Consider the following 14,121-nt stretch of genomic DNA (forward strand, 5'->3'; position numbering starts at 1 on the left):
TAATTAACGTAGATCTAGTTTAAATTATGCAAATTCTTGCTTTGGGCTGTATTAGTCACTTCCTGCCTCTACTACCTTCTGCCCATCAAGAACCACATCGCATTCTCCCCACTGACCCTCTGTGGACCAGAGCCATAAGCATGTCTGAGGTGAATGCGCCCTGAGAGACCAATGCATCGAAGACAAAAGGAAGGAAGAGGATGAGCCTGAACATCCAAATGGAGTCAGTGCCTCCTACGGGCCTCTCTGGGATGCTCCTCTGTGCTCATCCACCCAGCTGGCCCCTCTCTCCATCAACGTGCGTCTGCTCCAGTCCCGGGCAGAACTCCTCTCTGTCTCAGAACACACGCCCAGCCTTCTTGCAGTGAGCTCTAATGGAATGTTGATTCGTGAGGCCCATGCTTTTCGTTCAGATCAAATGCAACCATCTCTATGCCGGAAGGATACTGACAACCCTCCGACCCATGCCATCTTTTAAAGTGGCTCTGGCACAAGAACACCGCCTTGTTTTACTGAGCCGGAGTCTGTGTTTTATTTAACTCTGAACGCCAGGCGCCTAGAATAGCTTGCAAGATAAATGTCAATCAACTCTAGCATAATCAAGACACCCATTCCTGCCTCATTAGGGTCCTCTCATTCCCTTTAAGCTTCTCAGATTTATACACTGTAATTAGAAACTTGGTGATTGTGACTGCTAAACAGGAAGACTTACTGGGAAGCTTCACATGTCTGAATTTTAAATATTTTTACACGTCGTTAACCCGGTTGCCAGTATAACATCTTCTGGCCCAATTCCCTCACACTGTGTGATATTTATTTTTGGACAGAGATGAGAACAATTAATTGAATTGAAACACATATTGATTACTGTTTTTCATGAACTCTGAACAGCTTGTCTCTAAATGATTTTATTGAGGAGTTTTTAGGCAACTGTTTGGCTGGATTAGTTCCCCTGCTACTGCATTCAGGCTGTAAGTGCCTGTCTGCAGTTGCCATGGTCTGCTTTCAGTGAGTCGTGTTGTTCACAAGAGCAGAGTCAGAATGGAAGAGGCCATGCCAATCCTCTTCACAGACAGGCCCTGATGGGGTCACCCTGAAATCTCTTCAAACCCAAGGTGGGCTCCAGAAGAGTCTATATAAATGGCATGGTTTCCACATCCTTGGTGAAAATACTCAGCTCTCTGGATCCCATGTGAGCAGAGATATCCCTCAGTTCATTTAGCAGCCACATTGTCATCCAAGGACTGAAGTGTTTGTATCAAAGAGAGCGTTCCAGATCCAGATCAGGACATTTGAGGACGTGTCCTAGACCAGTGCGTCTCCCACTCTCAGGTGTGTGTGTGTCATCTTGTTAAAACGCAGACTCTGATTCAGCAGGTCTGAGCTGGAGCCTGAGAGTCTGTGCATCCGACCTGCTCCCAGGAGATGTGGATCGGCTGAGACATGCGGTCTTTGACCTTCCTTCTCTCCATGCACTACCTACCACCCTGTTAGGGAAGTGATCCCAGAAGTGCATTCTGCATCTCCACGAGAGTACAAATCCCCAAAGACCTGAGCCCATGGCCTATGCGTCCTGTTACTCCCTGCTGCAGCAGAGGCGAGGCTGGCTTCAGTGCGCTCTGATAAGCATTCTGAGCTCCTGCTTCAGTGGGCAGGGAGAGAGGTCATGGCTCTTGGAGAATTAGGTTGTTTCAGAGCCCTGGAGTGGCATCAGGGCCAGGGCTAGACTCCCAGCCCTTAGGGATGGGAGGCCGGAATCTAACTGTCCATGGCTCCAGGGAGCTCTTAAGACAAGAACTCCTAACTGATAGGGAAGTGTCAAAGTCCAGAAAGAGGCAGCAGGAAAAAGCAGGTGTGACAAAGTTTTCACATCTTCCACCAGTGTACAAGATTTTCCAATAAACAGCTGAGCCCTCACTGCATGAGTTAAATGTCCTTGCCTCCTGGCACATTTTCCAGGTGTCCCTGAGATGTTTATGCACCCTCAGTCATTAGCCGCACAACAGCCAGGTGATCTTTCAAGAATGTAAGTCTGATTCCTTCATTCATCTGCTTCAAATCCTCCTAGGGTGTTCTAATTCTCTCAGAATAAAGCACAAACTCTAGAAATTCTGCACAACCTGACCCTGCCCACCCACTTCCCATTTGCTCTCATCACAGTTCTCCATGCTCACAAGGCTTCAGCACTCTGACCTCCTTCCTATTTGTTAAATATGCCAGAGTCATTCCTACCACAGGACCTTTGCACTAGCTGTTTTTCTTCAAGAGTCATCAGTGCTTTGCCTTTGAAGTCTCTGGCCACAGGCAATGTTTCAACAGCAGAGGAACTCCCAAGTGAGGTAGAAAACTGTGATTCTGTGGGTTTGACATGGATTTCTTTTCCTCTTGACTCTTACCCAGTTGAAGGCTGGAACAGCTTGACACCTTCATGTTACAAAGCGAGGACTGAAGCCCAGAGACTGAATAAGACATAATCAAAGTCACTCAGATTTGGAGGGAACAGAACTGTTCGAGGATGGACCCAGAGGTTGTGACCTGGACTCAAAGGGAAGGGATTTTAATATTCATGTACATACTACCTGAACCTCCTGTGTTTTACAATATTTACACAGTCATAGCTCTCCTTCACTCTTCCCTCGTCTTGGCTTTTGACTTTGCTGAGTTCAAGGTTGTACAAAGGAAGTCAGAGACAATCCGGAATTTCTCCTCCATTTGTGTTGTCCTATTTTCTTTGCCACAAAATACACTTTTTGACATCAGAAGAGGGTGATTTGTAATTTATGGATTTCTCTCTAGAAATTACAACCAGAAACTAATTTAAAAAATCAAATTGGTTTCATCTAATTAAATTTGGAAATTGCCTCATAAACACGTATTCCGTTAAAAATGTCTTTAAAAGCAAGGTCTCCTGCTCACTGTCTGAGGCAGGACTGGGCTGAGCCCAGCGTGGAGGAGACTCCCCACCTCTCTGCTCAGGAGGACACACTCTCTTATCAGTTGCTGAAAGTTTCTAAAGAACAGCGTGGCCTAGAGCAGTGCTTCTCAAACCCGAATGCCCATGTGAGTCGCCCAGGGGTCTTGCGAAAAGGAAGACTGATTCGGGAAGTCTGGTGGGGGCTGCGCTGCCGTGCTTCTAACCGGCTCCTGCGTAAGGCCAACGCTGCTGGCCCGTGGACCTCACTGACCGAGGGGCAAGACATCGGCACTTGAATCCTGGACCCACGGATTTGCCATCTCGGCTGTATGATGTTGGTCTTCTCACGTCACCTCACCAAGTCTCAGCTGCCTCATTTTCATGTAATGATAAAGGCCAACACGGGTTAATGCTATTTCTAAATGCCGACACGTTTATGTTCCTTAACAAATATAAATGGGCGGTTACCTAATGTACCCAAGGTTACGACAGCAAGGAAGTGGCAGAGCTGGGATTCAGCTCTAGGCTGCCTGACCTCAAAAGTCAACGTTCTTACCTTCTGAGGCCTCACTGGCTTGTGACACACGTGGTCACAGACAAGTTTATGCTCAAAATGCAAAGCCGAAGCCCATGACCTCCCTAGCTCCCTTCACGGCATCCTGCAAGAATACTGACATATTCCCAAAAGGCAACCTCCAGCACTCACGAGCCATCCAGACAGCAGCAGCCTCGGGGTTCTGCTTCTCTGTAAGACAGCCCACAGGGCAGCCAGGAAGCCACCTGACGGTGTCTCACCACAGCTGTTTCCAGTAGAGTCTATCATGGGAACACCAACTCCCCAGCAACTGGTCTGTGAACACCCACCAGGCACTGGGTTCACAGGGAAGTGAGAAGAAGGGTGTGTTGTCCTACTCTGTGTGCACCTTTGTGCCTAGAGCTCCAGACAGTGTACCATATAAGCATCCTCACCTCTGTAACACAGCAGGACCCTATGGGGCCTTCCCAGGACAGAACCCCCCCCCAGTGCACTCTGCCTGCCTCTTGTCCAAAGAAGAAATTAGCCAAAGAATAAATTTAATCAGAGAAGTGAGAAACTAAGGAAAGCAGTCAAATGAGACAAAATAATAATAGTCTAGCCATGAAGCAAAGTCAGGGAAATTCAGTTCCTCCTCAAGGGCTATGGATAATATTCTGAGCCATATCCCTTGAGCTGTTTTGCAGCTACAGAAACCCCCACCAGGTGGAAGAAGTTAACTACATGATGACCAGACTGCAGCCTTGACATAAGCTGCTCCATCTTATACGGTTCTGAGAACTGGCTTCAAGGAAATGGGAACAAACCACTTCTGGAACCGAAGATGAACTGCACTTGAAACAATCAAGATGACGCTGATCAGACCATCGCATGACCAACCGCAAGATGACCGTCAGAGCCAACTGTGCTGTTCTACATGCAGCCCCTCCTTCCGCCTATACACCCCTAAAACTCCCCTTTAAAAGCTCTTGCTTCCTGATCAGCAGTGGGGAGTTGGCTTTTGGACACAAGTCCACCTTCTCCCCAGCTTGCCAGCCTTCTCAATAAAGCAACTTCTTCTTTCCAGCCAACACTTGTATTGGCTTTCAAGGGGTGAGCAGCTGAATCTGAGTTTGGCAACACCTTCGGGAAGCTATTGCTCAAACAGGGTGCGTACCTGTTTATGTTTGCATTCTTGTTCTCTCTCCATCTTTTTCTTTCTTCTTACCATGGAATTGCAATCAGGGGTTTCCTAGCCCAGCCCAGTGTATAATCCTATTAGAGCAAGAAGTATATTGCTCCTGAGGAAGAATTATGTGCAGAGACATGACTCCACCTGTAACAAACATGGCCTAGACCAGTGGTTTCCAAGTGCAGGTAGGCACAAGGAGCAGGGTCTTTTCAGGACAGAACTGTCCTCAATTCAAGGCAAAATGAGAAAAAATGAGATTGTCATGAGTTACTCATAGAGCTAAATTTATTCAATTTAAAGGACTTTTATTCTGAAATTACGTCCTTCCTGTATTTTTGATTGTCTTTTATGAAACGATCTTAGTAAAAGATGGTAATGCCCTCTATTGGTTCCCAAAAACCATTTGAAATGTTACTGGCCTGTGGATTCCAGAAGTCTTCAACATCTGGCACTGAGCCATTTTACATAACAACACCAAGCAACTTAACTCTCTAAGTCCTGGGTCCTTTCCCTCTGCTTTATAAAGAGCAGGTGGCCACACAGGGCAGATCTCTGTTTCATTTGTGTGTATGTGAGCATGAGTGATTAAGGCCTGGGCTTTACAAAGAACAGTGTGTAGCTTTTAAATGACTGGGTTTTCTTTCAGTTGAGTTTTCAATCCCTCTATTCCCTGATAAGGCATTGAACATGTCCTGAGCAAGGTCTATCAGTATGAGTCACTCCTTTCCCTCAGTAACATCCCTAGGAAGGAAGCTTCTCCCAAGCCTGTGGGCCAAGATGGAGATGTTAGCTCTGCTTCTGAGGAATGCAGGATGGAGTGAGGTAGGGTGTTTTCTCCAGCGCTCTGGATGTGATAGACAGTTTTCTTCTCCCTCACAGAGCTCTGAGGTTCATCCAGGTCTCTCTAAAGAATGTCTGTGTCCATCAGATTCATCCTGAATATTTCTCCCCCATCAATACCCCTTGCCTTTCCTCCCCAAAGCTCATCCTCCCTTATGGTGGGGATATTCCTCCCCAAGCTCACTCTCAACAGGTGAACCTTTCTACATGAGCACTCAGTGTCCTAAGTCCCTTCATGAGCCTGTAGTGTGTTTCAGCCTACGATGCTTGTCACCTTTTCCCCCTCAGGCTCCCTAGAGGAACCTTGAAGGAGCAATTACCATCCCATTTTATAGATGAGCAAACTGAGGCTTGAAGAGAGGAAGAACCTGCCAAAGGTCACTTGATGGTGGTAGAGCTACTAGGATACCAGACTCCATCCTTCCAGCTTCATTTTCCATGCCCCTTCCTCTGCATTGCTGTGTTTTTCTATTTTACCCTGTGTCACAATCTTGTGATGCCTCAGAATATAAGGTGTGGGAAGAGAGTAAATCTTGTCCATATCCCAATAAATTAACACTTAGCTGTATCAGCCTTATTGAAGTTTTTCAATAACTTTTGCTTTTGTTTTGCAATGAACTTCTACACAATTTGTTCCCATTTTGAATGTTTTCAGGGAAGCCACATTGTGTGGGGCTGATGGCATTCCTGTCCAAGGACATTCTGCCCCATCTCTGGTATAAGACCCTGCTAATCCTGGGAGAAGGGCTTTCAACACCATCACCTGAGTGGCATTACAATATGCCCTGGCCACAGGGCAATGTTAAAGCTCAGGAATCCTGTACTCCCAGGGTAGAGAATGACATTGAGGTCCTTTTGGAAGCCCAGGGACTGATATGAGTACACTGAGCATCATGTGAGTGCTGTGAATTTCCAGAGGAACTGCAACTGCTTCTCACCAGTCCTGGGCCTTCTTGGCAGCGCCAGGACAATCTGACTCCTTTGCCAGAAAGATCTATCACTCTAATGCCAATCTTCCTTGCCACTGGGGCTATTAAGACAGCTTGGTTGATGCTCTTGCATTTTCCTCCTGCTGTATCATCTGAAATCTTCTGGTCAGTTGTGTCTCACTCACCTTCATGCTCTCAGTGGAGCTCTGCACCCAGTAGGTGTTTGCCAATTTCAAGCTGAAGTAAACTGAATAAATCCAAGCCAAGTGACATAACCAGAGGGGCCTTCTTACCTCATAGAGCGTGATGACTCCGTTGGTCTCATTGGGTGGTTTCCACTGGATGTAGATCTTCTCCTCAAAAGGCCCCCCTTGGATGGATTCCAGAGGAACAGCTCCTGGAACTACAGAAGGAAAAAAGTTAGGAACTTGATGTCACCTTCCATCTCATTTCCCCAGCCTCAATGATCTAGAACGGGAATCGGCAAAATTTTCCTATACAGGACCAGAAAGTAAATATTTTAGGCTTGGTGGAACATACAGTCCCTGTTGTGACTACTCAGTGTGGCACAGACAATCCATAAATGAATGGGCATGGCTGTGTTCCAAAAACACTTTATTTCTAAAAACAGACAATGGGGCTGGAGCTGACTCCTAGGTCATAGTTTGCTACCCCTTCTCCTGGAAGGCTGGTGGCTTTTCATCTGCAGAGTGAGCAAGTCTGTTCTGGAACTAAACCTGATCAGGATAAAGAGGACATCTGTAGGTCCCAGCTCTGCCAGCAGGTGGGATTCTGGAATTAGACTCTTGCCTTAGGATTGGTATTTGAGAAATGCAAAGTGAACTTCACTATCATTTTCCTAAACCTGTCAAGTTTTCTCCAACTATATGAAGTGCTTCCACAGTTTCCTAATCCCTAAATCCACCAGGAACTCTGTGCCTTGAAACATCAGTCTAATTAGAAGATGCCTGCCTCGCTCCAAGAAGGCAGCTAGTTTGTCTGGCTGCTGAGTCTCCAATGCCTGACATACGGTAGATGCATTATAACCATTTGCTGGTTGGACGAACAGGTGAATCAGTGACCTATGCCAGCATTTTGCCCTAATGAGCAAAACCTTTCCTGGGCTGTTTCTGTACCCTGATCAGTCTTCCTGCCGGCATCCTCTTGCTGGTTTCCACCATCATTATGACAGTCTGGAAGATGCAGAACCATAAAATAATGACTCCCCAAACTTACAGTTACAACCCTCTAGAGGATCATGAATTCATGTGAATCATTACTGAATCTGTTTATATTTTGGCATTATAAAAGCAGGTATTTTTACTAAGCGCTTACTCTTTGATCAGATTTTTTACATACATTATTTCATTTAAGCCACAAAACAGCTCTGTCCAGTATACATTATCTTTCGTGCTGATAAGGGAACTGAGGCTAAGAGAATTAAATACCTTGTTCAAGGTCATATGGCTCTTAAGTTGTAAAGAGGGAACTGAACACCTGTCTGTGAGCTTCAGAGCATATACTCTTAATCACCGTGCTTCGCCTCTCTAGATATAGCCACAGCCATATGTTGCAATCAGTTCCCTATTGTTAAATTAAAATATATTTAGTTTTTCTCATTATGGACATGATATACAGAATTTGTTGAATATTAAGAACCTACAAAAAAGGTTTTTTAAAAAAAAACCAGGACAAAATCACTCATAATCCCTGTATCTGGAGATGTTTTTCTAGTATTTTTATGCCTATGAATATATATATATATATATGTTATTTTTAAAAATTAAACTGCTACTGTGCATGTTGTGTTGTGTCCTTCTTTTATCGCTAAACAAATCAGTTTGAAAAAAAACCTTAAATGTTCTTCAGAGCCATGCATTTTAATGGCTGCTTAGAGCAAGACAGGCCCCATTACAGTCCCCGATCCTTTATTGGGCCTTAAAGTTGGTTTGAATTCTTTAGGATTGTAAGTAACACGGAAATAAGCATTCTTATAAATAAGTATTTACTTGCGAATCCGCTGACGTCCGTAAGATAAATTCGTGGAAATTAATTTATTGGGCCAAAGTAGATGAACTCTTTTATCCTTAAGGCGTTTGACATATATTATCGTATCGCCTTCCAGAAAGCGTGCGCCATTCTGGGCTCTCCAGAGAGAAGGATGAGAAGGATATGCCAATTCTAAATCCGTGCCACCAATGACTATTTAAAAAAATTAAGTGTATGTATGTGTATCTTTCTTAGAATACTGGAGAGTGCACATTTATTTTTCAGTTTAATTGGCCATTTGCACTGATTCTTTTATGAACATGCTCTCTACACTCTGCTCATTTTCGTGCCTGGCTGTTCATTTCTGTTCATCGCTGTCTTATAATTATAATCTACTTTTTAAGGACTTAAGCTTTTTTGCATAGGTTACAGATACTTTTGTCAGGTTTTCATTTGCTTCTTAAATCTTTTAAGTATGTGGAATCTTATACATATTCAGATCTCTTACGGCTTTTCCTTATCCACTCATCCTTTCCACAAATATTTACTGAATATTTAATACGACCAAGGGATTGTGATGGACACAAGGGATGCACCAATGACAAAGAAAGATACAGTCAAATCCTTGATAAAGCTTGTATCCTGGAAAGGGAGACAGACATTTAAAAAATTAATTATGAGTGTAATTATTTATTTAAGTTGTTATCAGGACTTGGAGATAAAGACATGAGGTGTTGGAAGAATTATAACCAGCAGAGAAAATGTAGTCTGGCAAGTCAGGATACTAAGTGGAAAGTGAGAGTCAATGGATAAGTAGAAGCCACTAGGACGAGCATGAAGAGGGTGGGTGTTGAGTGTGAACAGCTTTGTGCGGGGAAGAGTGGAAGGAGAAAAGCCATCCTGAGGAGGAAAGATGGTAGCTTGGACCAGGGTGATGGCAGTGCAGAAGAGATGAAGATTGTGTAGATTTGAGTGTGCTAAACTCAAGTAATTTAGCAGTGATGGAGAGAAGAGATGTGTCAAGGAAGACCCTGGCTCTTCTGTTTTATACAAATGGGGTGGGTCAGAGGGTTGTTTCTAGAAAGGGAGCCTTAGACGATGACTAGTTTTGAAAAGGAAGCTGGCAAGCTGAGTTTTGTCATAATTCATTGCAGGTGTATATAGAACACCCAGGAGGCAATGTTGAGTAACAGCTGGGCATAGGAGATGGTGGAGGCCAACGTTTAGAAACTGAAATAAGGGCAAGGAATAGATCTCATAGCAAGACTGCAGAGGGGAACAAAAGCAGCGTGGCGGGGACTAAGGCAAGAGGAACTCCAATCTTAACAACAAAGACAAACTCAGAAACTGGGAAGCCGTGTTCAGAGAGCTGATGGAAAACCAGGAAGGTGAGCTGTCCTTGAAGCAGCCAAGGGAGGATCAAAAAGGTATTGGTTAATGGGACAGATGTGGCTGTTGAGTAAGATGCAACCTTATACTTGCCCACTGAATGTTGTGCCTTCAAGGTGACTTGTGAGCCAAGCAAGTGTAACTGAGGGAGAACACTGGTGTCATAAGCCAACCTTCAGTGGGTGAAAAAAGTGGGAGGTAAGGGACTGTGTGGAGACAAGTAAACATTTTGGCTGCGAAACAGAGGGGAATGCAAGAAGTAGCAGGGATGAGACATGGAGCTAAAGCAGTGACCCCTCCCAAAGACAGGAGAGGTTATAGCATGATTAAAGGCAACTAGAAAAAAAATCCAAAGTTGATGTAAGAGGCAGAAGAGTGGGAAAGAGAGATAAGAGGAAAAAAACGTGCAGACGCTTCAGAGAGGGAGGTGAGATGTCCTAATGGTCTATTTTCTTAAGCAGAGAGAATGAAACCATCTACTGAAAGTATCCTGGGGGAGGAGCTTCTTCAGGAATTTGAAGAAGCTTTAAGAGAAGAAACATGAGCTGAATCGAGAGATGCTGGTGCTGCTCACTAAGAAGGGTCTCTCTGCTGTGAGGTGATACCTCATCGTAGTTTTGATTTGCATTTCTCTGATAATTAGTGATTGTGAGCTGGCCTTGAGATAAGGTAAGGCTGTGGGACCCAAGGCCACAGTTACAGAGCATGTTTGTAGTATGCAGTAAATAATTGCTCCACGCATGCGTCAATTATATAAGATTTAGAACACAGAAAATAGAAGTACGCACGTGCTAGAGATATTCTGTAAGCCTAATGAACAAAGAAACTCAGACTGCGCATGTGCTGACAGAAAACAGATAAAAGCAGGACAAGTGCATCACAGGCGCGCACTTCCTGCTGTGGCAATAAAGTGCTGTTAACCCCATGGTGTCTCCGGCTGAAGTCTGTCCAGCAGTATGGCAACTCCTCGTGCATTTTTTCGTTTGGGCCGCTCACCTCCTAGAACCCCACATCAGCCTCCCTCGGCTGACAGTGATATTGGGCATTTTTTCATGTGCCTATTGATCATTTGTATGTCTTCCTTGGAGAATTGCTTGTTTAGGTCTTCTGCCCATTTTTGGATTGGGTTGTTTGTTTTTTTCTTATTAAATCATGTGAGCTGCTTATATATTCTGGAGATCAAGCCTTTGTCCGTTTCATTTACAAAAATTTTCTCCCATTCCATAGGTTGTCGTTTTGTTTTACTTATGGTTTCCTTTGCTGTGCAGAAGCTTGTAAGTTTCATTAGGTCCCATTTGTTTATTCTTGCTTTTATTCCTATTGCTTGGGTAGACTGTTCTAGGAGAACATTTTTGAGATGTATGTCAGATAATGTTTTGCCTGTATTTTCTTCTAGGAGGTTTATTGTATTTTGTCTTATGTTTAAGTCTTTGATCCATTTTGAGTTTATTTTTGTGTATGGTATAAGGGAGTGTTCTAGCTTCATTGTTTTACATGCTGCTGTCCAGTTTTTCCAACACCATTTGGTAAAGAGACTGTCTTTATTCCATTGTATATTCTTGTCTCCTTTGTTGAAGATTAGTTGACCAAAAGTTTCTGGGTTCATTTCTGGGCTCTCTGTTCTGTTCCATTGGTCCATATGTCTGTTTATGTACCAATACCATGCTGTCTTGATTACTGTAGCTCTACAGCATTGTCTGAAGTCTGGGAGAGTTATTCCTCCAGCCTCTTTCTTTTCCTTCAGTAATGCTTTGGCAATTCTAGGTCTTTTGTGGTTCCATATAAATTTTATTATGATTTGTTCTAGTTCTGTGAAATATGTCCTAGGTAATTTGATAGGGATTGCATTTAAATCTGTAGATTGCCTTGGGCAGTATGACCATGTTAACAATATTGATTCTTCCAATCCAGGAGCATGGGATATCTTTCCATTTTTTTAAGTCTTCTTTAATTTCCTTCATCAGTGTTTTAGTTTTCCGTGTATAAGTCTTTCACCTCCTTGGTTAGATTTACTCCTAGGTATTTTATTACTTTGGGTGCTATTTTAAAGGGGATTGTTTCTTTACTTTCTTTTTCTGTTGATTCACCGTTAGCGTAAAGAAATGCAACTGATTTTTGAACGTTAATCTTGTAACCTACTACCTTGCTGAATTCGATTATTTCTCTGATGCAGGCTGTGACCAGGAATATCAAACTAGGACCACCGCCTGGACACCTCCTTCAATACCAGTTCAGAGCAAATTCTCTTTCTCACCCCAGATCAGATGAATAGTCATCTGTATTTTCTTCTTTTTATCTTATGGTTTATTCCCATCTTTTTTTTCTTTTTAAACCCAACACTTTAATCCATCTGGGATCAATTTTATGTATTGTACCAAGTGGAAATCTAACTAGAGTTTTTTACAATATTCTTAGGACAATAAATTGACCAGTCAAAACTTTCCCCAGTGATTTAAACTGCCATTTTATTACCACATTAAGTTATTTTATATTCCAGCATATGTTGTTGACTTTCTGCTCTATTTCATTGAGTTGTAGCTTCTATTCCAACAGCATCTCTCTGTCGTGCTGATAAAACATGGTTTAGTACTCAATAGAACAGGTCCTTCTCAAACAGCATCATTCTTCTGTAAAGTTTTCTGGACTATCATTACCCATTTATTCTTCCAGAAGAATACTGAAATAATTTTACAAAACTTCAAAAATGTTTTCTCAGAATTTTTATTTCGGTTGCATGTTTCACTTCTTTGGGGGACAAATGACACCTTTTTATAATGAATACTCTTGCCAGTAATATTACATTAATCCTTACTTATTAATGTTTCTTTTTATGTCCCCCAGTTAAAAATGTTTTTTCACTTCTTAAAAAATGAATTCCTAAGACTTTATTACCTTTGTTCATATTATTTTTGCATCATATTAAAAAGTTTCTCTTACAAAACATGTAAGACAAAATTATATCTAATAAACGTATATTTAAATAATTACGAAATGAACACACAGGAACCCACTATCCACTCCGAGGAATAAAACATCACCTTCTCATTGAAGCATCCCACGTGACTGACACTGCTGACTCCTCTTGTCCCCATTCAAAAAAAAAAAACATGCATACTATCCTGAATTTTATGTTAATCATTTTCTTTACTTTTATTTAAAGTTATAAATATATACATCTATCCCAAAACAAGGTACCATTTAGTTTTCCCTGATTTTCTTTATATATACATAAAGTTGACTGTTTGTATTGTATGATTTACATTTATCACCCAACACCATTTTGAGATTCATCCATGTTGAGGCACACAGTTGTATTTCATTCATCTAAATTTTTTGAATGTAGTCTTATTCACTTTGTATATTTCTTATTACTATAGGTGGACATTAAGACTCTTTCCCAATGGGGCTACCATAGAACATTGCTCCTATGAATATTCTTATGCATTTGGTTGAACATATAGAGGATTTCACTAAGGTATACCTAGGGGTCAGACAGGTAGACTAAGGGCAATATCTGTCTTCTGCTTTCCTGAGTAATGCTGAATGGTCTTCCAAAGCGGTGGCAGCAATTTGTACACCCTCCTGCAATGTTCTGAAAGCTCCAACTTCTCTGCATCCTTACAAACCCTTGGTATTGTCAGGTTTTTATATTCTAAGTGTGGTAAGTGTGAAATGATAGTTCATTGAGATTTTATTTGCTTTTGTCTATTTTCTAAAGAGGCTGAACATCTCAATGTTTGCTGGACATTACTGTCTTTTTTTATTGATTTGTAGAGGTTCTTCATATATCTTTGTTATTGATCTTTCTATTGGCTATGTTACAAAAATCTTCCCTTGGTTTTTGTCTTTCCTATCCCTGTATGTTACCTTTGGATAAAGATCCGTTCTTAATTTTAATGCACTCAAATTTTTATTAAGAGTTTTTCCTTATTTTTGTATGGGAGAAAGACAGGTTTAGTAACTTGATGGTGGTAATCATTTCACAATGCATATGCATATCAAATCATCATGTTGTACATATTAAATACATACAATTTTATTTATCAATTATACCTCAACAAAGCTGAGGAAAAAACAGACTTAGTAGCAGATGCCATAGGTGCTTACTGCTCACATACCGACGCTTTTTGAAAAACACTTACTACTCTACCTGAAGGCTGTAGAAGCAAATGTGGTCTCCATACAGGGCAAGCAACAAATGCCAGAGTTAATGTCCCCAAAACATCAATCAAGCAATGAAAGACAGGAAATTGATGTATGAATATCCTGGTCTCCTCACTGCTTGGTTCGGTTAACTCTGAGATATGTTCTATTAACATTTCTCAATCTATCTCAAATACTGAAATCCTCATTG

General features: G+C 42.2%; 1 protein-coding gene across 10 annotated transcripts in view; it reads right to left on the reverse strand.

Moving 5' to 3' along the window:
• PTPRT (protein tyrosine phosphatase receptor type T) overlaps positions 1 to 14,121 on the reverse strand; it is a 944,743-nt gene that overhangs the window by 309,343 nt on the left and 621,279 nt on the right. For all 10 annotated transcript variants that reach the window (XR_012500633.1, XR_012500634.1, XR_012500631.1 and 7 more), the window contains exon 9: positions 6,683 to 6,792. Coding sequence is in view for 5 of the 10 variants with exons in the window: in XM_074347294.1 (XP_074203395.1) it covers positions 6,683 to 6,792 (110 nt within the window). In the remaining 5 variants the exon portion in view is untranslated. The remainder of the gene's footprint in view (positions 1 to 6,682; positions 6,793 to 14,121) is intronic.

This window comes from Camelus bactrianus, chromosome 19 (genome assembly GCF_048773025.1).
Source record: "Camelus bactrianus isolate YW-2024 breed Bactrian camel chromosome 19, ASM4877302v1, whole genome shotgun sequence".
NCBI lineage: Eukaryota > Metazoa > Chordata > Mammalia > Artiodactyla > Camelidae > Camelus > Camelus bactrianus.